Source organism: Echeneis naucrates, chromosome 23 (assembly GCF_900963305.1).
Source record: "Echeneis naucrates chromosome 23, fEcheNa1.1, whole genome shotgun sequence".
In the NCBI taxonomy this organism is placed as follows: Eukaryota; Metazoa; Chordata; class Actinopteri; order Carangiformes; family Echeneidae; genus Echeneis; species Echeneis naucrates.
The window spans coordinates 3,043,981-3,069,237 of record NC_042533.1 but is presented as its reverse complement, the minus strand read 5'-3'; the positions used below and the strand labels follow the sequence as shown (position 1 = coordinate 3,069,237).

At 43.3% G+C, this 25,257-nt stretch overlaps 1 protein-coding gene across 4 annotated transcripts in view; it reads left to right on the top strand.

The window, feature by feature from the left end:
* The window catches only part of syt1a (synaptotagmin Ia), a 123,217-nt gene that overhangs the window by 71,790 nt on the left and 26,170 nt on the right, over window positions 1-25,257 (top strand). For all 4 annotated transcript variants that reach the window (XM_029495665.1, XM_029495662.1, XM_029495663.1 and 1 more), the window contains one exon: window positions 21,996-22,199. In XM_029495665.1, the coding sequence (XP_029351525.1) occupies window positions 22,025-22,199 (175 nt within the window). In that variant the 5' untranslated portion in view covers window positions 21,996-22,024. The remainder of the gene's footprint in view (window positions 1-21,995; window positions 22,200-25,257) is intronic.

Below are 25,257 nucleotides of genomic sequence, written 5' to 3'. Positions count from 1 at the left end.
AACCAATTTCTGTGTCTGCTCACTGCAGATGGATGACAAGACAATAACGGACGGCTCCATATAGTTTTTGTCTCTCTAACCCAGATGGTAATTAAAAATCCTCACACCACAGTGTGGAAATCTAAACAGGATCATTTTCAGGCAAAGTCTGTTAATTTCGATTTATTAACCAGGAATGTCTTCAGAGGGTAATGAACAGGATGGCCAGCCACACTCATAAAATGGCATAAATTACAGCTGTGACAGCCTCTAATTAAGTCTCAAGACACGCTGGATTAATATTACACTGTTTTGTCAAGGAAATGCATGGAGAGTAAGGAAGAGTAGATGTGAAGAGACAAAGAGAGTTTGTACTCTGCAGGAGGGCTGGAAATAAAATTAGTTCAATGTTTCCAGGCCAATCCAGACGTATCTGTAATTGTTCACACTTCACATCCAACTCACATTAGAATTGTGCAGTTTTGATTTATAAAACATAGAATGTCTCGTGCCTTTTTTTTGTTATGTGGCTGAAATTAGTGATAAGAGCTAAAGAAATGTATCTTTACATCAACCTTTTCAAAATCAGTTCAGGATTCAGCTGGTACGAACACCTTCAGACTACTGCAAATAGAAGAGAATTTGAATCATATCAATATTTTTGATCGGATTTTACCTGAGGTGAGTTTAGAAAGTGGGAGTCGTGAGGAACTATGTGACAAAGTAATGTTGATTCTATCGGTGTCACACATTTGGGCTGAGAAAACAAAATATGGTTCGCTGTTTGTGAGTGTGCTCGATGTGAAAGCCGTCTTTATTTTAAGTGAGCTGAATTTTCACACTAATTCCCAATGTTCTGGGATGTGTAAGGGACGGCTTAACACCGAGCACCATCCTCGGTTTCCATGACGACCGTGATCCATGTATGATAATCGGATTCCCGCTATAGCTGTGAAAACACTCGTTCCTGCCTGATCCAAGAAAATTACGACATGAAAAACACAGCGAGGAATTCGACTATGTGACAACCAACAGCCGGGTGAAGAAATGCTTTGTGGCTCAGCCAGCCCGCGGGGTCGGACCTCGGTGAGTCTGTTCATAACTGCAGCAGCAAGGGAGACCACAGAGGCTGCGGTGTGATGGAGGACATGTTAGCAGCACGAGCTGAACAATCTAATCTTTGTTTTTCACCTCAATATTAGAAGAGGAGTGCAAAAACAAAAAAAGGAGAGCACTATTGACTCACCTGCCTTTCATTAGTTAGTGGAGGAGGCCATTCGTGTTTCTGTGTGGTTACATCTGTTTTCAAACCAGTCGTTTGGTTCAGTCAGTAAATAAACTCAGAGCCTAAACAGCAGCGTTTTGTCGCATTATCTTCTTGAAGCGTCGCCCCTCACCTGGAAGCAGCTTTGGTTAAAAGCATCTGCCAAACGTCACTAACGATCAGGTCAGATCAGGATGTTTAGTCACTTTGTATTTCAGCTGTTCCTATCAAGAAAACTATTCAAATACTCAGAACAGAACTTGTATACACTTCCAGCACAAGTCGCTTGGTAAGAAGTTGTTGACTAGCAAATTATCAGTTTAGTGTTTAAATTGACCCAAAAATCTACCATCAGATTATCCCGTTACTGAAACTAACCAAATGAACAGAAACATTTTAAAGCAAACGCACAGCCGAAAAAAACAACTAAACACTGTAGCACATCTCAGACAATAGAGAGGAAAGTATTCATTAAAGCAGAGAGAGGAGAGGATTTCTCGTGTTTGGTTTTATTATAAACTGTATACAGTATCTGACTGAGAATCAGATATCCACATTCAGGCCTTAGGTTTTAATTGCATCCTTTTTATTTCCACACATTGAGGGTTTTTTAATCTTCCCCACAGCTGAGGGAGGAAAAGGCTTGACTGCATAAATTTGCTTCACTGGCTCAGCCGCTCACATTTATCTCCAGCTCAGAGTATGACAACTATAGATCCCTTCTCCTTTGCACAAGACAAATGACCTTATTACCACGCAGGACCATTCAAAATAGGATCATGTCAGGCATGGCAAAAACGCTTGGGAGGAAATACAGACCTGCCGCGCGCTGTTTCTCAGGGAAACCATCAAAAGTACATTTTCCCGGCCAAATGACTTTTAGAGCTTGTTTGGCCTTTCAGCACACATCATAAGGCTGATCCAGAACCAATGGCGAACCGTGCCACGGTGTCAGTTTCTGCATAATTCAAAACTGTCCACAAGTTTGTAAAAGAGCTCTTTCTACTGAGGCTGATTTGCGGCTGAGGAAACATTTGTTTCACCGTAATGAAGTTTGGATTTTTTGGTGTACAGACGGAGATACGCCTGGAGGGCAGCACTCCTCTGGTTTACTGTGAGTGTGTATTTGTGTGTTGTCATTGCATTAAGGGGGGAGCAGAGATAGGTCGGGCGCACAATGTCCTCCCTTATGGGAAATTAGTGTCCGCATGCATAATTACAGGATAGGACGGGATGCCCGGGATTCATTTTCCTCAGCTCCGCGTGTGGAGCCTTCTACAAATCACTACTTGCCTCGGTAAATAATTAATGTCTGCCGCCATGTGTGATGCTGCAAAACACCACAGTGTGACACCACGATACCCGGGCACAAGTGGTTGAGGTGACGTCATGGTGACCTTGATGTCCAAAAGGTCACAGCCGCCCTAGTGGAGCTCATTGATGTGGATCTGTGCAGATCTGCTGAGAACAGCATGGACTAACGAGCCCAACGTGCATTTAGTGGCCAATCATAAACCATCAAGTCTGATTCATAATGGCAGCCCTTGATAGCGTGGATGATTGTCTAATAGACCAATCATATTTGTGTCAATCATCCAGAATGGTTTCGCTCTTTACAGTTGATTTGCATAAAAGTCCGTTTGCACACAGTCACTTAAATATCTGCTCTGTTCAAGGACGTGTCTTCAAATATTAATATACAGGATGTTTTCAGTTTAAAATGATAAAGGTAAAAAAAAACAAAACAACAAAAGGTACAGTGTCTTTGTTTTATCAGACTAAATCAAAGACAAATACATCTTGTATCCAGTAAATAATATACCCTGAAAGGTTGAGGAATAAATCAGAGGAGTCAGAGTCACAAGATAAGAAGGAAGAAAATCTGCCACGCACGACTCTGTTGGTGCTGTCGGCTCGCTTCATCTGTAAGCCTGAAAAATATTCAAATGAAAAAGCTGGCACATCGACATCCACAACCCAGAAAAAGTTGAGAAACCCAGCTGTGGATTATTAACTGAAACTACAAACACAGTTTATTAAATGGCAACATCAAATATTGGAGCTGTTGGTTGTGCTGGTGTGAAACCATTCTGGCATAATGTGCAGAAAGTTAACAACAACATATGTGTAAACATTTATCCCAGACACAATCTACTCTCAGCAGTCAGACTGAAAATATATCGGCAGAATAATGGTGAGATTACACAGCTCACATCAAACAGGTGCCTATAAAACTAAATATCAATCCCCCTCCTTCACTTAAGGCAGGACAGAACCCTCCGGAAGCAAACAGCCTTCGCAGACTTCCCTTTCATATCAGATTAATCCCGGGAGAACTCGTTCTCCTCTAAGTGACTCTTTGGATCATCCGTCCTGGCTTCGGCTCCCCTCAGGTGAGCCGCGCTCTCCGCTCGATGTTTATGAATGTTGTCAACACCTGACGGCGGACGGAGAAGGGATGGCAGCTGCTTCTTTCTTTGTCACTCAGATGAGAACCAGGAGACAGCTGATGGGAGTTGGAGGACGCTGAGAGACGTCCAATTAGAAGGAAATTAAGGAAAATGTCTTTGCAGAGAATTTCAAACCTTCAGATCTTCAATCAGAAGTTTTTTCCTGAAGGGATTTCTACTTGTATGACTCAGATGATTGTCTGTCCAAAGTGTAAATTGTTTTTCGAAAACCTGTTTAAGAGGAGCGCTTCCAGCAGCCTGGTGGTACAAACAAAATTAAGCATGATTCCAATGTCATTTCCCCGAACTTGTAGTTACCGCAGCCTCAAACTTGGCATCAGTGAGGAAAGAAGGGATTGATGAGGCCACAGTAGCAGAAATGGACCTCCAGGAAAAGGTGGACTCACCCTGCCCACCAGCAGAGCAAAGGTTTCCCCTTCCGTCTCTCTGTAAAGCTCTTTAACAGAGACAAAGCGGTTGTCATATTTTCTACCACCTAATTCTCTTAAATGTCACAGGAACAGGCAGAACGGTGTGATGCCTTTTTCCTGTCGGGTCTTTGTTTGTTTGTTTTTTTTTTTTCCAAACTCTCTCTCTCTCTCTCTCTCTCTACAGACACTGTGTTCCCCATGAGATAGTCAGAATGGGCAGTTTCAGTTGCACAAGGTCAGAAGTTCACGGTTGTTTGCCTTCGTTAGTGTGTCTGTCGGTGTTTCCTGGTGGCAGCACCGAGCAGCATTTTCCTATTGCAACATGTCACAATATCATTTCTGACATCAGAGCTGTCGATGTTTTCGACTCTCTCTCTCTTTGCCCCGTTGCCCTGCTTGGAGCTGTTTTGTGCATCACCCAAAGTGCCGCCTTCTTCCAGAGAAGTCATTTCTGAACAAGTGCGGATATTTCCACACTCCCTCGTGGGATAACTAACAGCTTGTTCAGTCAAGGGTTATCAGCTACAGATGGCTGAAGACAATAAACACGATTAAACATGGGGGTGGGCATTTTCAGGCGCTGTGTCTTATGTCATAAAATGATGCAATGCAGCATTTTTTTGTAATAGTTCCTTGTTTTCTGTCCAAGCTTTCATAGTTTGTCGCTTTGACCTTTGATGTAAAGCTGTTATCATGATCGAGTATCCTCGTATATAACAATGGAGGTGCAGCTTCTTTACCAACTATAAACAATCTAACTTGTGTAATGAGATGTGTGGGCTGCCTCACTATTAATGGCTTCTATAAATCACCTATTTATCTGAGCTCAGAACTGATGCCGACTCTCCCTCTACAGTGAGCCACCTTCAGGCTCAGCTGTCCAGTAATCTTGATTAATTCTGTTTACCTCAGTGCAGTCATTATACAAAATTGGCCCTATAATTCTAGCAGACAATGTCTTCAAGTTGAGGGGTTGACCTCAGTTTTGCTCTGCGATTTCTTCTCAAGGTTGCAGACTTTTCAGGTCTAAGTTGGAGCGCTGGTTCTGCTTTGGTTTGCAACCAGCAGCCAGGTAGATTGCGATCAGGAGAAAGACAACGTTCAAAATTTTGAAGATTAAACAGCAGCAAAGATGACACAGCATGTCACGTTTTCCAAATCGGAGAAAAATCACAGTGAGAAACACGACACACCCTCAGTCTGAATAGTCTGAATCCCCATTTGCCTAATGACGGAGCAGGAGAGGGCCCCCCACTCCCATCGACAATGCCGCCTGATTGTATGGTCCTTGTCGCGGGCTGGGCTTACTTCACATCAGGCGAAAGTCTTTGTTTCTCAGATAAACCTCCAAGAAGAGCGTTTATTCTTATATAGCTGAGCCCCCGTCACTTAGCTTATCCACTCTCAGATCGCAGATGGTGGGTGGGGGGGGGGACAAATCAGTCCACTTATGTGCCATTTTGCAGGAGCATGTAAAGGTCATGTTGCATCTCAGATTAAGCATCATGGTGTTGTCTGAGTGGTGGGGGGGGCTAAAGAAAAAGCTGGTCCAACGTCACTGCAGCTGTGCCGTAATATTCTTTTTTTTTTTTTTTGCTCGATAAAAGAGGGAATCCATCTCTATAATCACAACTAGTCAGAGCTGAATGTACTATCAGCCGCAATTTCAGATATTCAATTTGAGCTAATCATGTGAGCCACATTCCTATTTTCTACTTAAAGTCATTGAACAGAACGGAGATAAAAATGATTAAAGTGATATTGTCCTACATAGCAAAATGTGTACGTCTTTATGGGGTTTAAAGAGGCTATTATAAGAATATCACACTGAGTCACACAAAAATGAATTTTTCCGACAGCAGAAATGTACTTGTTTCCTTGCCCTTTCCTCATGCATGGAGGTTAAAATAATTTCAATAAGAAACGCTGCCCCACACTAAAGAGCACACAGCCAGAAGAAAGCAAGAAAAAGGAAAAACCCTCAGCGTCTGGCCGTGCCACTCCCTCCCACAATGATCTCAAATGGTGCCCCATAATAGTCCAATTTCAGCTCTGCCTGGAGCAAAGCAGTCCCTTTATTTGTGCACTCTGGCCTCTTCCTCTTTGGCACAGAGTGAGAGATCCCCCACCCTCCCCGGTCGGACAGAATGAGCCGTGTGGTTCCTGGATGGGCCCCACAAAGAGCCCACATCACAGATGGTAATGGCCTGTTTGTATGCCGGGCAGCATTCCCGCCTCTTATTGTTCATTCGGCCGGCTCCCCGGGGGTGCTGCACCTTGCTCCAAGGTGACAGGGGCTTAGTTGGAGAGGCCTTACAGTATGTGGGCCTCCCCTCGGTCGAAGTGAGAGTCCAGATAATAAGCACTGCTCCATTCAGCTGCATGCCGGGGGGAGATGAGGAGAGATGGGGGGCGTAAAGGCTGTGCTGTTGATTTGTTGATTGAAAAACGTTGGAGGAATACTTCTAAAACTACTGTAATGAGTCAGGGAGTACTGGGAGGGAAATATGGAAGGTATACAGTCGGCTGTTTCTTTGGAGAATAGTGAATCAGAGCAGGAGTGGTACAGCCCAAAGTGGCCAGCAGAAGCATACCAGCTGTATGAAATATGAGACACGTAAAACACACAAGGCGAGAGATGTCATCGGCACGTAGAAGAAACGCAGCGGTGCAAATCAATTGGCACAGTGAGTGCAACTGCAGGGAGCAGGTAGAATTAGTTTATTTATTTGATGTTTACTCAACCAGGAACTCTCTGGACACACATTATCTACATTACAGGACAGGCCGAAGGAAAATGGCAGCACAAAACAGCAACAATATGAATCGCAACAACATAGACAGGTTTTTTTGTTTATTGTAAACGTCTACGTTGGCTTAAGCTTCTCACCGGAGGGATGCGTAGCACAATGGTAGATTTTCCAAAGAAAGATTAGACTCAAGGGACGTTAAATGGACTCAGTGGATATTTCAATATCTGTGGGATTGTTACGCCTTGTGTGTCTAATGAACGGCAGATTAAACAGAAGTATTAAATACGCTGTGGCCATGAGTCCAGTCAGATGGGGGGGGGGGGGGGGGGCAGCAGTGAGAGCACCCTCTCCATCTCTGATTGGGCTGGGCCACAACTGTGTACCGGTGCCCAGCGGAGGCTGACTGGCATTCTGCTCGTGCCAAACTGTGTCTGCTGAGACGTCTCGCTGGGAAAATATCCCCTCCAATCCAGCTCCACTTCCCAAATCTCCTGCTGTTTACCAGAAATAAGAATTATCACAGCAGCCCATCCTGCTTCACATTGTCACCAATCAAAATTTAAATTACCAAATGACACTCATGCTTAATTAATTAAAAGGCTAATTTAAATTTCCTAGTATCTCAGTTTTAATAAGACATTTAGAAAATTCAGGCCAAAACTGACGGGGTGGTTAACGGCCTCAGACAGTTGGCTGCTTTTGTTTATGCTTCATGTGCTCATCAAAAATCTATTCAGGATGTCGAAGTGTTGGGAGCTGCTGAACAAACATTGGTACTTGTGTATCTGCAGCTGTGCCGCTCTGCTTGGAGAGCAGAATAAGGGAAATGAGAAGCATCAGTGTGGCTTGTTGCTGGGTACAGATCTCAGAGAGGATTTCACACTGAAGCCGGCCGAGCCCTGACATGCCGTCTACCACAAGAAGAAAGTAATTGGCCTCCTAATTGCTCTCAGAGGCACATTTCACTTCCTGAGCCAGGCCTGCCTTCAGCCTCAGTACAAGTCCAGTGTTAGTCCTGTGTGATCTGACCCGATTGTCCTCTTCCTCGGTTTGTTTCATTCTACTCCACCAGCTCTGTCCCGGCACTACCGCCTCCAACCAAACATCCGTCAGTGAACTATCAAACCAGACTCAGATCAATAGAATTTACATTCTTTCGTCACATACACTTTCACGTACTTGTTGTTTGCTGCGTCTCCCACTTCAGAGTCCATTAAATAATCTTCAACAGAACTTTGGATGGGGCTTATCTTTTTCATTCTCGCTGCTAATTGGAGTTGAAATTCAATAGAAACACCCCAAGAAGATGTTATACTGTATCACAGCCGCAGAGCCGTGATGGTGATATCTTTATTCTAGGCTTAAAAGAATCAGAATGAATGTGTTGAGATTTATGGTAAATAAGTGGAAAAGAAGATTGAGTTTTGATTCAGCAAGCTCTCCACTTGGAAAAGCAACACATCGTTATTCAACAACGCTCTCATGAAACAGACATCTATGATTGTGCCAAGGCTGTAAAATTCTACTTATTCCCTCTTTTATCAACTCCCAGTGAAAATCTATTGTTTTCATCATTCAGAATATTAAAATGCAGACAAAAGGCTTAAATGTCCGCAGCATGTGTTAGTCATCTTTTTGTTTTTGTCAGAGTCATCCGTGAAAGCTTTTGCAGGAGCAAACAGCTCATTTGAATCTTCATACTTACGTCTTGTGGAGGAAAAGAAGAAGTGTTGATGGAGCGGCTATAAATGGGGAGATTGGAGAAGTCAGAAGGCTCAGTGACTCATGAGAAGCCACGACAGACAGGTTTATATAGGAGGGGATTTCTGCAGCGTATTTGGACTTAAGATGTGGAACTGGAGGTGTACGGGGATTTTTTTGGGCATGGGCCCGATCCACTCTGACAGGGCAGTGCATGTTGAGCAATTCGCTCAGATTGAAGTTTACTTGGACAAATTCTGTGGCAGAGCTTCTGTGCAGGCAGAAATAATCTCCAGCGTCAGCTGAGCCGGGAGAGCCAAAAAAAAAAAAAAAAAAGGATCACAGATTGAAACCTGAAAAGGAACTTGGTTTAAATTCTAGGAAAAATTGGCAAACATCGTATGAAGCTGCAGTTTGTGGGCTTTGGAGTCTTGGAAATCTGCCTCAAAGGACTTTACAGTACAATCCTCATAGAATACAGCCTCCATCCTTAGACCTTTCACAAGACAGGAACCAGGTTGGACAGATGTCCCATTGGTGTGTGCCGCTTTCACTTTTGTGACAATTTTGTCACCTTTTGAATCGATCCAGCCTTGTTCCTTTTTTAATGACTCTTCTTTGGGTGTGCTTTGATTACATTTCGTTGACAGTGGCACAACCCTAACCCTCCCTGACTGTTAACAGGTTCTCAGTCAAATACCAGGTGGGCCCTACCCTCTTCAATCCAATAAGAGATGGCCAGGCTGCTGTTGTGTTACCCTTCACTGTTTGTGTTTGCAGCGCACAGCAGACGACAACACATGCAGGTAGCACAAAATATACAAAGCGGTCAGTCTGGTTCCATTCAGTCACTGTGATTATTTCTGACAGCAGAGCAGCTTCTCCCAGTGCAGAAAGAATAGGAGTTTTCAGGCATCGTCGCACAAACACTGTGGATTGTGCACAATGGACACAAGTCCATCACATTAATAATTGGCATGCTTGATTTCAAAGACCATACACCCCATAGACCTCATTTATTTTGATCACGAGACCATGCAGTTCCCAAAATTCACTGAAGCGGTACTTGGACATGGCAGCACGGATGGTACGGCGTAATTATCATGTGGGAGGTGGACAGTGTTGGGGGGGGTTCCTCTGTTGTTGCCTCGGGGTACCACGGCAGCAGATGTTTTGTTTTGGAGCTTTGTTTGTCAATGATGAAAATCCTCACGATTGTGACACCGTCTCCCAAAAGTCAAGAGAGATGAGTTTGTTGTAATGGAGTTGGAGGATTTCGAGGTGAGTGTCCATCTGCTGTTGGAGCTGCTGCGGTGTTTGAAGAGGAGAGGGAGGTGATTAACCTTTGCACTTTCTAATTTTTAGTTGTCAGCTAGAAAGGGATGTCCCTCCTGGACAGGCAAATGAGGGGATGGAGGGAGATGATGAGATGCAGGATTACATGTAGTGCTGAAAGATCTAGGCAGTAAATCGACTAACGTATCAACCACGATCAAGTCAAAACTGTCAAACATACAGGTGTTGTGAACATTTGCTGCTTTTTTTCTGCTTCATGTTACTGTAGATTTGGATTTTGGACAGTTAACGCACAAGATAAGCAATATAAAGATATCAACTTGGACTCTGGCTGCTTGCAAATGCCCGTTTTTCAAGCAAAGTCCTTTCTGCTGGGAGAACGCAAAGAGCAGCTAAACAGCACAATTCATGTCTGTCAAGCACAGAGGCAGCTAACATTGTGTGCCATTTTCAGCCCCTGTATACTGTCAGACATCCATCTCAGTTTTCCATTTTTCTGTCACATTATCATCCCTGCAGACTGTATTATTCAAGAGCAATCTCAACCCAATTTCATGGCCTGTCTTGGTATGGCTGCATCTGATCCTAATCTACAGACTCTGGGCTCACAGGAAGAGAAATCTCTTTGATGGTATCCAGCTCGCCTGTCCAGTGTGTGCCAAATGTAGATTTCTGCCGCTAAAATCCAATAACACCTGTGTTACAGCCGCATCTGAGCTATGAAGATGATATATCAAAACACTGGAAAGAATTATATGTATGACACATCTGTCTCATTCCTCTCTCTTCTGGGCCCGAAGAGAGGAGGGTTACAACGAGCTTTTCAAATTGGAGCGCATCTCCCCAGTGAGAAGATCCAAACTTGTGTCGCAGACGCCCGATGGCACGCGATAAGCCGAAATATTGTCGGTCACAATGCCTGTTTATTTCAGTGTCGCCCTCACAATGTTATCTGTCAAGCTGCCACCATCGTCATGAGTTCAGTCTCCCTCTTCAAGCCATCGCGGCAACGCGGAGTATGATTTAGGGAGGATGTTGTGTTAAATGATGGTGCCAGTGAGATCTGATTTGACAGCTCACTCCAGTTCGATGATGCAAAAAAATAAAAAGAGTGATGGGAAATGATAGCAGCTTTTATTTCTGCGGCTTCCTTGTTATCCCCAGAAGAGGAAGAACTCTCTTTAACTGGATATTCATCAGGTACTTTTGATGTCTTTATTTACTTTGTGCCGAGGCAGAGCTAAACTATCATTTTGTGACAATTATTGAGCTAGCTGGATGTTGGCAGGCGTGCTGTTTTCAAACAAACTGCGTGGGTGAAAATGTTGTTAGAGGGTGTAGGCGTATAAAAGGAGGCCCAGTTAGGGGAGAAAGGGTGAGAATGGGAAGTGGGGGGGGGTCTTTTTAATGAACAGACAAAGAAAAAGAGAAAAGATCAAAGTGTCCAAGGGGAGGAGATACATAAATTAACGGAAAGTCAAGCGAAAGCTAACATTTCCTAATGGTACCGTCATTGTGCTGCCATTATTCGTCTGCCTGGAACGGTTGACATGTTTTGGTCTGTTATTTCTGAAGTTGAATTATTTGTCACCTTCCGAATCACACTGCCACATCACCCCGCGACACTTCTCCCAAATTAGAAGCCTGTCAGCTTTGTATGCGTGCGTGAGCGTGAGCTGCTCTTTTATTTATTTATTTATTTTAAGTGAGCTGGTTCAGGAATCCTACGACTCAAATGTGGAATCAGACCGCCAATCTGTTGTTGCAAGTGTCAATTAGATTCAAGTTTGTGGGTGGTTAAGCTGGCGAAGTCTTGGGCGAGCTGATTTATTCCATCACTCAGCTGAATGCTGATGTTGGGTGACCTAAAATTCACCCCACCTCGATGGTCTCGATGCTGTATAATTCAGCCCCCCTGGCGTAACGCTGTCTGAAGTTGAGGCTCACACGGTCCATCCATCTCTGTCAAGCAGCAAATCAGATAAGGCAGTGTCTGCTTAGTTTTTTTGTTTTAGTTTTTGTTTTTTTGTTTTTCTGAAAATGTCAGTCCAAGTAAAAGTTTGTTTTGCCATCAAGCAGAAAGTTCGAGTCAGTGGCTGTTTTCTTAAATGCACAATTTAGCCAAAAGTACTTCCTCATTTGAAACTGATGTCTTTCCAAATCATGTAGGTCAGCTGAGGTTTGTATCTCTATCTAGCTGTTCTATGTGTGAGCCGATCCAAGGCAACGTTATCGAAGGCCACCCGCACTGGAAACAGAATTAAAAGGTCAGCTGCCAAGAGTCTGGCAAGAGCACTTGAAGGGACCGTCTGGTTGAGACCAACACTAACAGCCCCGGGGAAGTGTCTTTTTGACATAGAAAATGATAAAGGCAGTGACAACAAATAAGGAAATGCAACAGTTCCATCTGCTATTTCATCTGTTAACGAAGAAAACAACAAGCACAGAAGAAGGAGCATCAGTCCGCCTCCTTTTTAACCCCAACGATTCGTGGAAATAAAGCAAACATCTGTATCTAGATTCAAAATAAATTGTGCGACTGAAATTAGAAACCGGGAGATAATTCATAACAGCCCCAAGTATTCTGCAACAAGTAGCCTCCTCTTGTCAAGTCCCAACTGCTGCAGCATCGCCCTCCTGATTATTTACTGAAAATCATCCATGTCAGTTGTAGCTCCGAGGAATGAAGGAGTGAGTGGGAAGAAGATGAAGATAAAAAAAAAAAAACGAGAGGCCCGAGGGATGAAGTGAAATAAAATCCAACCTACAGGCCATGTGTTTTATGTCCCCACTGAGCTGCAGCACTCAGCCGTATCTTTCTTATCATATGATATCACGAGCGCTGTAAAAACAGGAAACTGGGTTGGTTTTTTCCCCCACGACAAAATCAGGTTTAATCATGGATGTAGGCTGAGTGGCTTTTTTTTTTTGTATTTTACAGATTAAAGCATGAAAGTAAATTTTCGACTGTGGGAACAAAAATAATTGTAGATTTTCTAGCATTTGTTAAAATATGATTGAAGGACTTTTAAAAGCTGAAAAAATGTGTATTTAGAATTAAATGTGTGTTTCCTTTTAGAGACAGCCCCCGTCATCATGGGTTGACTCAACCAATCAATAACAGCCAGCCTTTAATGGTAGTTCAGGCAGACATGACGTCATTTTATGGCCACACGTCACACGGACATAATTCTTTCTACTATTCATAGATCACTATGACCTACTTAACTCTACAAGGTCTATGGATATAAACGGGTTCTGTCCGTCTGGTCTAATGTTTGAACCTTTAAATGGAGATGTTGATTAAAATGAGGACTTAGAACCCTTCGTAAAAAAAAAAAAAAAAAAACCTTACTATCGTCCGTAGCGGTTCTAGACGGTCTTAAACCTTCAACCTTGGTCTCCTCACCGGAATGAGTCTATATTATCTGTAACCCCTGAGAGGAGATCTGTTAGCTCCTCTGAGAGTCATTCTCGCTGAATGACATTCATTGACCATTAAAACTCTGTCGCTCACTTTCTGCCTCTTTGACGTCGTCACACAGCTGATGGTCGTCGGGCAGATTTCCCCGTCGGCTGACCCCCGCAGGCCGGCGGTGGTCGAGGAAATAGCCTCCCTTTATCTGCGTGACTCACCTAGCAGGAGTCACACCGTGGCCCCTGGCCTTGCCTCCTACATCAGACTGATTCCAACAGACACAACTCCCCAGGCACTGCGATATTATCCCCGGCCCCCGACTGCCTCCCTACTTGCCCTCTTCCAGCCTTACAGCCAACTAAGCACGCAAGCAGGGCGAAAGGTTGCTAAATGTGGAAGGTGTTGGGGTTTTTTTTTTTTTTTTTCTTTTTCTCCAAGCTCCTTCAAACTCTATCTGTCAGAAGTGATAAAAGACAGAACTCTGCGATCCCTTTTCTCTGGCTAATAAATGTGGGGGCATCGTATGGACGGACCAGTAATGGACCATTACAGCTCCCCGGGAGTTCGTGGGTGAGCAATTTGTGACTAATGGGCCTTTGATGACCAAACACAGATGAAACGCTCAAATAAGACTGAACAGTTTGACAAATGGTTTAACAAGACTTTTATTTTCATCGCTGCTGGCTGTGTGTCTTTATCTGGAGTCCCATAAGACAAACAATCCAGTAGTATATGTGTATATGCTATAACTGCATAACCTAAACCAAGGTATGATTATCTCCCTTCAAGGACTAAATCAAGGAGCAAAAAATTCACCTTTAGTTCAGTTCGATGCAACTTTATTCAGACGCGTGAGAACAAATGTTTGTAGTAGTTCTAAAGAGAATATGTCAGAAAAGCTTAAAATGATGTGAACGGAGTTTAAATAATAAATCAATAAATGAGACAAAGTATGTAAGTAAACTATCACCATGCTCATCAAAACTTTTCTCCTTTGGAGGAGATTCGAGCCAATCACGTGGCTCCTGCAGGAGCTTTGTTAGGATGAACTAAAATCAACTTCTTTACTGAGCAAAGTGCTGCATGTGTAACTCAGAGAATCACGCGATATTAAGATATTAAATAATTTTTTCTGTAATATAACTCAGCAGATGTCTATCATTCCCATACATCTGGACAGATCATTGAAAAGGTATTGTCAAGACTTTGTGCAGAGAAATCAGCTTTTTGTTTAATAAATCATTATTCAGATATCATCACCGCAGCAACAAAACACAATCTCTGAATCTGAAAACTTCTCTCTTTATAAAGGTCATCATATTTTCTTATATTTGTTTAAAAGCTGATTGTTGAAAGCTCTATTTGCACCTCAGCCGCCAACAGAGAGCTCCTTAGAGTTTTTTTTTGACTATCGATTTAAATCATTTCAACATTATTTAATGTCAGATTCTGCATCTAAATGTAAAACCCCCCCCTGCTGGTTTTTCACAACACTCTGTTCCGCTCTCTGCTCCCCAGCCTCTCGTTTAGCTCCCGGCTGACAGACCCATTTTCCGAGGGGGTGTGTGCCACCTTGCGATGTTTGTCATATAAATAGACTGAAAGTATCCACAGACATCTCGGGGAGTGTGTCAGACCGACGTTGTATGAAGAACAGGAGTAGATGATAAGAGCTGCTGGGATCTGGGGGGGCCAGAGTCCTTCTCCCCGGCAGACAACAGAGCTGCTTTTTTTTCTCACTTTGCTCGGCGCTTCAGAGGCAGTAATTGAAAATGGGGGAATCTTTGTGCGCTGGCTTAATGGAGCTGTCCTGCCCCTGCTGCAAAGCGGGGTTAATAACTTTTTCCACTTCCATTACCCCCTGAGATTGGCTTCAGGTGAGTAAAGAGTCCGCACCGGACAAGGAGAAGTGGCCACAGGGCCTCCTAAGCCTCAGCTTACCCCCCCACACTGCAGGCAGCTCACCTGACGATCATGTATGTGGCTTAAAATATACATAACCCCCTCCCCGGTCCTCCTGTCGCTCCTTTCTGGGTGGATGTCTGCGACCACGGTGCCTGGGAATACCATCTTCCAGCAGATGGGTGTCTGACAGAGGGATGGAGTCGGATACTTGACTGACAGGCTGTAATTAACGTGCCACCTCACCAACTCATCCACTTTACCAAAGTTTAGCTTTGAACCTGTGCAGATCAATGGTTCGAGTGTTTGATATTCAACACGGGACTTCTTCTCTTTCCCCCTTTGTTCTTAAGCTGAAGTTGGTTCGCTGCAGGTTTAGCTTCGAGTTCTCTGAGTGAGCGAAGATGGCGTGAGATAGAAGGAGCACAGTCGGATCTGGAGTTCATCCCATGTACGAGTTGGCTTTTCTAATGCAATTCATCCGACAAAGTAAAGAGAGCTCAGATGTTCCCATACTCCTTCAGAATCTCACGCTTGCTTCCATTAGCCTGATGCATGATGACTAAGGCCAGGCCTGAATGGCACTTGTTCATTTTCATGTGATATTGATACCTTAAGAAAGAGAAAAGCGATCATTCAAACAAGACTGCATGAGTCATAACGGTGGGCTAATGAAATGGTCTGTGAAATCTGTGAAAAGTTCTAATTGATATGCTGAAAATCCCCCGAGTTTAATATAACACTGTTAATTGTTTGATGCAGTGAGCTTTTAAATGCTCAGTTTTTGTTTTTTTTTTTGTGTGTGGTCGTGTGTATTGGTCATTTACTGTAATTACGCTCTGAGTGTTCTCTTTGGATCAAAACAAGCATCCTTGGACCGTTTTTGGTCTGCCCAGATCCCTAAGTGTCCTCTTGAGGATTACTTTAAAGGATTTTTGATCTTTACAACATCCAAACTGCACAATGATCAACAGTCAGATACATGTTTGGAGGATCACGATGCAGCTTCATGGCAATTACTTGAATATATATCAAATAAAATATGTTCACATCATTTTCGGATCATATATTTTCCAGAGAATCCAGTTTTGTTTTGTCATTCCTCAATGATCCAGACTATTGATCCTGACACGACAGCAGTGTTTGTGTCTGCTTTGCTGCTTCTGATTTGTCTTTGAAAAAACATTTACACCACAATTAGTGTCTTCCTGATTACTGCCTCTAAATGACACAAATTTAGAGCCTGGCCTTTTAGTGCTGACTTCACTGCTGTAATTTTAGACTATTTAATTTGACATATGTCAGTTCCTCTGAAGCAAAATCATTTTGTATCTATTGACATACAAGTAACCCAGTTAGTTACTACATTTGGAATGTGATTCAGTTGTTTTTTGCAGATTTACTTTGTCTTTGTCCTCCTAAAGCCAGCGAATTTCAAAATTTCAACTTTTCATGAGCGAAACAAAACAGACTTTTAGGTTTGTGCGGATGTAAGTTTCAGCTCAGCAAAAGAAGGATGATCACCTAATTTGGAGGTTCAAGTGTTTCATTTAAAAGTAAAGCAAAATTCTTTTTGCGATTAACTCTATTGCCATCAGCAGTGTGAACTCCATTAAAATACACAGTCTTTCCATTATTGCAGTGTTGAAGTATGACTGCAACTGCAGGAAATGACTTTTAAACACATGCGTCAGTGTGATATTATTTTAATAAGAGATATTTTAATAAGCTTTAGGCTACGAAATAATAACTTATCAATTCCGAAAGCGTATGCTGAGTGTCTATATCAGCATTTTGACTGCATCTCTTTTTCTTGTGCATAAATCTATTGAGTTGGTTTAAATTAAGCCGACATAAAACAACTGCCAAATCATGTTGTGATAATTGGCAGATAATTCTTTATAAAACGGGTTTAATTGGTGATTTACTGGGTGATTAACTCATGAAACCCAATAAAATGAGGGAAGCGATATTGGCAAAACGCTCTGTGTGTGTCTTCCTGTGCGGTGCGGACTGCTATGATCTGTTGGTTTGGTTGAATTACTTGACAAAATGGACAGTATTAGTCCTGGGTTGGGCAGATTTTGGCAGCTTCGCTGCTTACTCAAACAGCGTGAGATGCAGCACCCGGCGCAGGAAGAGAGCCGGCCAAAAGCAGAACCAGCGGGGAGCGGGGCGGTCCACATGATACCAAATCTCTGTCCAAATCTGAACTCGGGAAGAAGAAGGGTTAACGGTTCCCTTCTCGGTGCTATCCCCAATCCGAGTCGTGTGTTTTTGTTCAGTCACGTTCGGGAAAACGGGAATCCATCGGTGATGCAGATAAGGAGTGAGTAAAAAAAAATTGAAAGGATGATGGAGGAGATATCAGGAGGAATAGAGGGAGGTAGAGAGCGAGGGAGCTGACCCAGTTAGAGAGGCAGAGAGATGGAAGTGATAGAAAGGAGCTGTGTGCCAGCGTCGCCACTGTGGACGGGGACCTGCTGGGCCATCTGCTGGCCCTGTAATTGGGTTGGGGTTTTACACCTGAGCGCCACACCTCCGAAGAGATGGCTGGAGCAAAAAAAAAAAAGAAGAAGAAGAGAAAGGAAAAATGAAACAAGCAGTTTATTGCATCCTGTAGTGAAGGTGGGAATGACTGTGAAAGTTGAGAATAGGTTTGATCAGTCGATCCCCGAGCGTCTCCGAAATGCACATTTCTCCTCTTAAAGTTGAGTTGTTACCACAAGGGACGCGAAAAATGTTACACTTTATCATTGATGAGCTGCGACCCTTAAACGAAAGCACAGCCATTTTGTGAGACTAAAACAACAACAACAACAACAACAACAACATTGGTTAAATCTGTCTTCCAAGAGGGTCGTAACAGCGACTGGGAAGATATTAACTTTGCTTGGCGACAGAGGCGCAGACCTTAGAAAGAGAAAAAGGTCAACGGTGAATAAGCTCCATCCACTCCAAAATGAAACGGCTCTGAAAGTGGCCCATCCTGCTGTGAAGATGTGTGCAATGAAGATAATATAGAAGTTTACATCTTCTGCTCGAACAGGCGAATTAAGGTGCAAAGATAAACTGAAATGATGTTCCTTTTTTACTTATGTGAGCACTAACAGGCACCACAGGAGGCCTCTCACTCATATTTGGTTTTCTTCCATTTGACATTTTGCACGGAGATCGAGGAAAGATCAGCTTTTACACAATCGAGAAAATTAAGTGACATCGAAGCTCAGAATGATTTAATTCAGAGGAGCGTCTCATTCTGCATATTTCTTGGTGTCATTTACATGAGAAAAAAGCGCTCCCCGCTGTCTGCGGAATTCTTTAGGGTAATTATTGTCTTTCTCAGAATGCGTCTCGGCGTTCCTGTGCCAGCATGGCGTTTGCATTTGTGTCACTCACATCAGACATAAGCACACTTGGAGATATTGAGCGAAGGCCTATGTTTTTTTCAGGGCACGATCAATTTTTTTTCTATAGAAGAAGCCTCCCACATGCACTCTGCCGAGCATCATTGTACTCCCTAAAAGTCCTCGCCTGCGTTGAAGCATCTCTTTCATTGCCAAGCGTGCCTCTCAATGGCTCGGCCTCCAAACTAACCTTGCTGCGTTTCAAAGGGAGCCCAACGGGAGGCGGAGTGAACACAAACAGGCGTAGGCGTCCAGAGCAGAGCGGGGGGGGGGGGGGGGGGGTTAGGGTTTCTAACCTTCAGTTCTCAGCAGACAAGGTGCTGCTTTTCTTTTCCCTCTCTTTGCATGTGCTTTCTGCAGCTTGCCACGTGACTCGTCATGAAAATATCTGTTGGTGACAGAAAAAGATGTTAAAGAAGTGTTAGCTAAGTGTTAGAATCACACAGCTGGAGAGTGCAGCGATATCATGCTTTCACAGTATGTTGGGAAGCGGCAACTAGCAAACACAAAGTGATTGTGAACACCAGCTCACGCTAACGACACAGAGTGAGATTTGCTGAGCTCAGTGTCGCCACGAGGCCTTGAAAGTTGGTTACGCTGCTCTGCCGATGACGCAGTTCTATATAATAAGGTCCGTTCGCATCATGATCTCTGTTGGCTGAACATTAAAGGACCCACAGCACACTGTACTTTTGCAGATATCGCACCGGCTTAGTTACTTTTTCACTCCAACTACTAAGGGACTGAACTGGTTGGTTTCGAATGGATGAAGAGAAAAAAGGCATCCATTATGAGCCATTATTTACAGGTAGGATAATAAACGCAGGCCGTGCTGTGTGTTTCTGAACATAAAATAGGTTGTGATGCTTTCGCTCAAAGGTTATTTATTTCCTTCAGTTGGAGCCACAGTGAAACAGAGACAGGAAGGTCGGGTGATGTGCAACAATATGGAAATGGGGCCAGTTGGTAAATAATATATAGATAAATACATAGATCATCATCATCAAGCAGTGATTCAGAGCTGCTGTTGGCTCATCCACTCGTAATCTGGAATCTGGCCATACGGCCGCTGGTACTTTGTGTTTCAGTCAAAAGATCATTTGTGTTTTTTCTTTTAGCTGTCAGCTCTCCCGCCTTTCTGCTGGAAATCAGAAGTGTTCCTGGAGCGTCTCTGCCTTTATCTTACAAGAAAGTTTCAAGCACTGTGTCACACAAACAGACACTGGCTCCGTCTCTGAGCTGGAACAGGACCGACTCTGTTTCTCTGTCCGTGTCTGGTCAATGTGTTGTTTAACTGTACCAGCTTGTGGCTCTGTCGCTGTTGGCCAGCGGGCTCGGCTTCTACCCGCCTGGCCGTGTTTGCTGTTTGTCGGACCGCAGATAAGCACCTTCGCTTCAGAGCGAGCTGTGGTCGAACCAGTTATTACAGATTCAGAGGTAATCCAGGATATACAGCGTCCATACGAACTGTGAAGTTTGGGATCTTCTGGAATGAAATACTGCCACTATGATGACTGGAAATAATAATAATAATAATAATAAAATCTAAAAAGGGCTCTTCTGGGAGTCTCTCCGCAGAGCTATATCTGTTTTCACTTTTCTGCTCCGAGCTGTTGGAAAGGCAGGTCATCTGAGTCTGTCCAATTAAAGAGCTACTTGTCAGCCTGCATGACTTCTGTTTACAAACCTGGAGTTTTTTCTAATTTGGCGATATGAACCTGGAGCAGATTAAGCAAGTTTTTTTTTTTTTTTTTTTTTTTTTTTTAGTTACACAAACTTTTCCACCTTTTCTACCTCTTCTCAGCTCATCTTGCTGAATGTGCATGTGGGCGAGGACGCCATCAGTCTCCTGCTTCCTCTCAGCTCCGGTCTGAACGTCTCTGTTGTGCGTAACGTAGCGTCCTGTCATGTGACATCTCTGTTGGGTTTTAAAGGAATTGTGTGTCACACATATTCATGACCTATTGACACTGATACTGGCAGTGTATGTTACTCTTTGGATCCTTTAATGTCGTGCTCTTTGAGATGCACGTCACCATCTCCATAATTAGCAGATTATTTTAACCAATGAAATAAGTTCTTTTTCTCCACAGACTAAAAATACTTATTGGACAGGCATTAATATGAAAAACAGTCTTTGGTTCTAAATTGCCTCTCGGCCTTTAAAACCCCATTTTATACATTCAAAGATGGATAATTTGAAATTTTAATGTTTTTAAAGATTACATGAGGATGAATCGCCATGAGATCTTCTCCTCCCCTCTCCTAGGCTGCATTCAGATTTTTCAATTACACAGAAACTTTTGACATCTTAAAGGAGCTCAATGAAGCTATAAATGTAAACTATGGGTTTAATGAGCACTGTGCTGCGGGGAAGTAGGAGAATTACGCTATCAGCCGTCACTGTGCACTGGTGGAAACAAACTGTACAACTTTAGTGTGCCATTATCCCCGGAGATCGCCACGGTGTCAAATGGAGTTAAATTACAACCTGCACAAGACAATAAATAGTTCCTGTCTGCAGGAGCAGCAGCGCAGACAGCTGTGTGTCACGACGCTAAGTAGTACACATCACTGGAAACCTTTTATAAAAAAAAATCTGCAATCATGTCTGTCTGAGTAAATATACTGTTAATCTGCAAAGCATTTGTAAACATGATTTGTTGTTCTCCATTGATACAGTATGTGACATTAAATGAAGCATCTTCATTGTGGACTATTGATTAAGTATAAACTATATCTTTGCTTGGACTGATTAAATAAATAATCAGGTCATATTCTTTTGTAAGAAAGCACCAGTCGAATCAGAGCAAGTTCCTGCTTCATGTGTGGAGAAAATATTTTGCAGCTGATGAGTCTTTAGTGTCACAGTAATATATTGTTATTGTCTCCTTCTGTTGTCCTAAGGCAGCATGGAAATAATGTGGAAACTTCATGTGGAACCAACCTGCCACAGTGAGGGAGATAATGACGAAGGTGTTCAGGGATGAGGCTGTAGATGTCGACACACACAACACAAACACAAAGCTCCAGTTAACATTAAAGATAGCCGGTTTCCGTCTTTGCCGTCACAACAGGCTAACACAAGTTTGTCGATGAAGCTTCTCGCAGTGCAGAGATCTATAGCAGGACTTAATCTCTGCTCTGGTGATAATGTGGAGTTTAAGCAGTGAGTGAGTGGCTTTGTTCTGAATTGGGCTGGCTGGCCGGTTCATCCTGGACCCCAGCTGATGTGACTCAGGCTGAGCCAGCAGCTGCTCACGCTGCCTGCCTCAACTCGGTCATTTGATGAGGTGACACACATCTGTGACAGCAGGAACACAAACATGCACACATACAAAAACAAAAATGCGTAACCGTCCCCTCACTTTTTCGTCCTTCTCCACTTATGCAGTGTCCGCCTGGCTGCCCAACATCGGCACGATGAATGAGAGTCGAAGGGAAGCGCTGGCGGCGGCGGCGCCCGTGCCCACCACCGCCTCCTCCTCCACCGCCGGCTCCAACACCACCAACATGGCCAGCCCGGGCACCGGCGAGAATGACGAGGCCTTTTCCAAGCTGAAGGACAAGTTCATGAATGAGCTGAACAAAATCCCATGTAAGTCTAACTTCCCACCGTCACACCGACAACAAGACGACGAGTGTGAAATCAGCCGACGGCTATTTTCATAGTTAATTCTGATGATTAGTTAATCAGTCCGAAAGGACACGTCATCACCTTCAGCTTTGTGTTTTCCATTACTCTACTACTTCTTAATTGACCCCGTTCATTGTGATCCTGGTGTGGATGCTGACTCAGAGATGATCGAGCTGTGACTGTAACTGAACTTTTAGCTGCTGACGCACAAAGAAGGCGCTGTGTCAGTCATGAACTTTGACGAAAACATCCAGTGTATTAGTCGGCGGACTCATTTCAGCTTTTATTTTGTTGCCTCTTTGTCTAAGAGTTAACAACTAAACTCAGTTATTTGCTGCTCAGATGAAACTGCCTCAGCAAATTATCCCGTGAAAGCAGTGACATAAAAACATCTGGCAACAAAAATTCAAGTGTTTGACATGATAAATTGCTAAAGTTTGTGGAACAGCTTTTATTATTTGCTTGTTAGATTTCCATTTTTCTGTCTCACTTGTTGATTTCAGTTGAAACCTTCTGCCTTTTCATCCAGCCAAACACATTTCTCCGGCAGAACTTTGCACATATATGGGAAAATGGTTGGCACCGTGCCGTCGAGATAAGGTGCTGCCTGGAGGTGCATTCAGCAGAACTCTAAATATAGTTATATCCACGGGCTCATGTGAAAGTAAGTCTCACAACAGGAAATTTCTCCTGTGGAAGAGAAACCTTATTTCTTCAGCAAAGACACAAATGATATTACCAGCCATATTTCTTGCTTCCAGGGATTTAATAGTGCGTGCAGTCAGAATGAGGAATTCCTCCCTCCACATACGAAGGTTTACGTGCACCAGCCGGTATTCTCACCAAAATAAAAGCCCTCGTGGCCACAATCTAATCTAAAAATCAATCCAGCGGCAGCTATTCTTTAGTTCTGAACGCTGCAGCTTTGATAGTCTTCAAATCGCCCCACTTCATCTCAACACCTTGGCCAGGTTTGGGCCGGTGCTTCCATTAAATTCTGAACTTTAATCCTCTGCTAGTTCTTTACTGGCAGAAAGCAGAAGGAGCCAGAGCCTTTTCTGCCAAGACACCCAAACTTTGGAACAACCTACCATAGAAGATCAGGCTTCCAGAACCAGTTTCTTTTTTTATTTCACATTTATATCCAAAAAAAAAAAAAATCTTTCTTCCAAAATAGGGCTGCTTTGTCATTAAGAAGAATCGCTCTTCACGCCACATCAAGCTTTATCCTGGCAACTCTTTCACATCATCTTTACAGTCGACTCTTTCTTATTGCTTCCAGTTTAAGACATTGTTGTATAGAAAAACTCGACTGAGTTGTTTTTTTTTGTATCCCACAGACAGAAAGGTCCAAAAGATCATCCAAAACAGAACTACAGCCCATTGTTCAGCGTCCTAACATGAATGTTTTCTGACCTCATCCCCAGCTCAATCAACAGCAGAGTCTGATCTGCTCGGCTGAATGATGAATTCCCCAGGACTTGTTTACCCAGCGGAATATCGATACTGTCTGGATAAAGTCAGGTAGCTGATTTTAACAAGAAGCGTGTGAGAGGAGGAAGATGCACAGTCACAGTCTGTGGCCCTGTGACAGGAGGCTTATAACCCAGTTAAGCCCCTTGAGTTTTTGAGGCTGGTGGCACCAAGCCGTCGAATGGACTAACTGGTAGCTGGAATTCCTGTCTGTCAAGATCTGCAGGACGTTTATCTGAGCTGGGGATGTTGCCCCGGCCCCGCCTGTTGGCTCCAACATTATTTCCATCATATTGAATTCATTTTGTCATGTTTTTTTATTTCAGATAGTCAGCTCAGGCCTGTTTGTGAGAATAATATGCCAACAGCACACCCAAATGTTCTCCAGTGATTTGATTTATTCAAAAAGAGATTTTTGAATTTTTCTCTTCAGACTCTGTTTGATCCGCCGCAGCGCTGCATCTATTGTTTCAATTCATCTATAAATCAGTTCACAGAATCTGTCACAACTTCCCAGAACTCAAAGTTATGCCTCTAGAAGTTATTTGTATTATTCCTATGAACAATACAATTCAATTTGTAAGGATGAAAAATCCTCACAACAGAGAAACATGGACATTAATGCAGAAAAGTAAAGAAGTACATCAACCGCTGATCAGTTTGTGAATAATGCAGCTTTCCACTCTCACCACGTGTAATCCCATTAAACCACCCTGCGACTTCTCACCAGGCGGAGCGGTCGCCTCCAAGGAAACCAGTGTATTGAATTTCTGAGTAAGTTTTCGAAACACCCGAGACTTCACTCCCCGATAACCAATTAACCCCCAGACACTGAGGCAGTGTGATCCGTGACTGCTGGCTGCTGCAGCCGTTACTCCAGATGACACTGACAAGCCACTGGCATTTCAGAAAAATAAGTAATGGTCTTCATTTATTTACTCATTTTAATCAGGGGCTTTGTACTTTCAGACAATCCAGTGTCTTCTTAAAACATTGACTTTTAAAATGAACGTGAGGCTGTTTGGATCAAAATGAAAATCCTCCCATTTTAGCTGCTCTAGCACGTCAGTCTGTCACGTTTTGTCCAATTTAAACTGAGGACACCTGAAGCTTGCTTTGGAAGCAGCTACAGTTTTCAGGGCTGAATTTATGAGCCAAACTAAAAGTGACGCAGCACAGAAACCTTTTTACTTTTACGGTCACGGTGTCTTCTGATGCTGCGTCATTCAGCTTATGGTTCCGGATAAAAAATGAAAACACTGTGTTGAAATTTGACACAAAGCTTGAGGAAAACGACAAAAAGAGGATTCAGAACGTTAATGCGTCTCAACTTGTTTGACTCTGTGGCTGCAGAGTTTATTAAAGGGGATTATGGTGGAGGATGAGCAGAGCTGTTTGTCTCTGTCTGCCTCCTTTTTGTTAAAGTTTACCCACCATGAGTCTCCGTCGGGGGCCGGGCGCAGCATGGGAAGGTCAGATTCAAGCAACAGCTTCTATCTGAGTCTTCTTCAAAAGCTCTTCTCCCCTCAGACTTCTGTCGATGCCT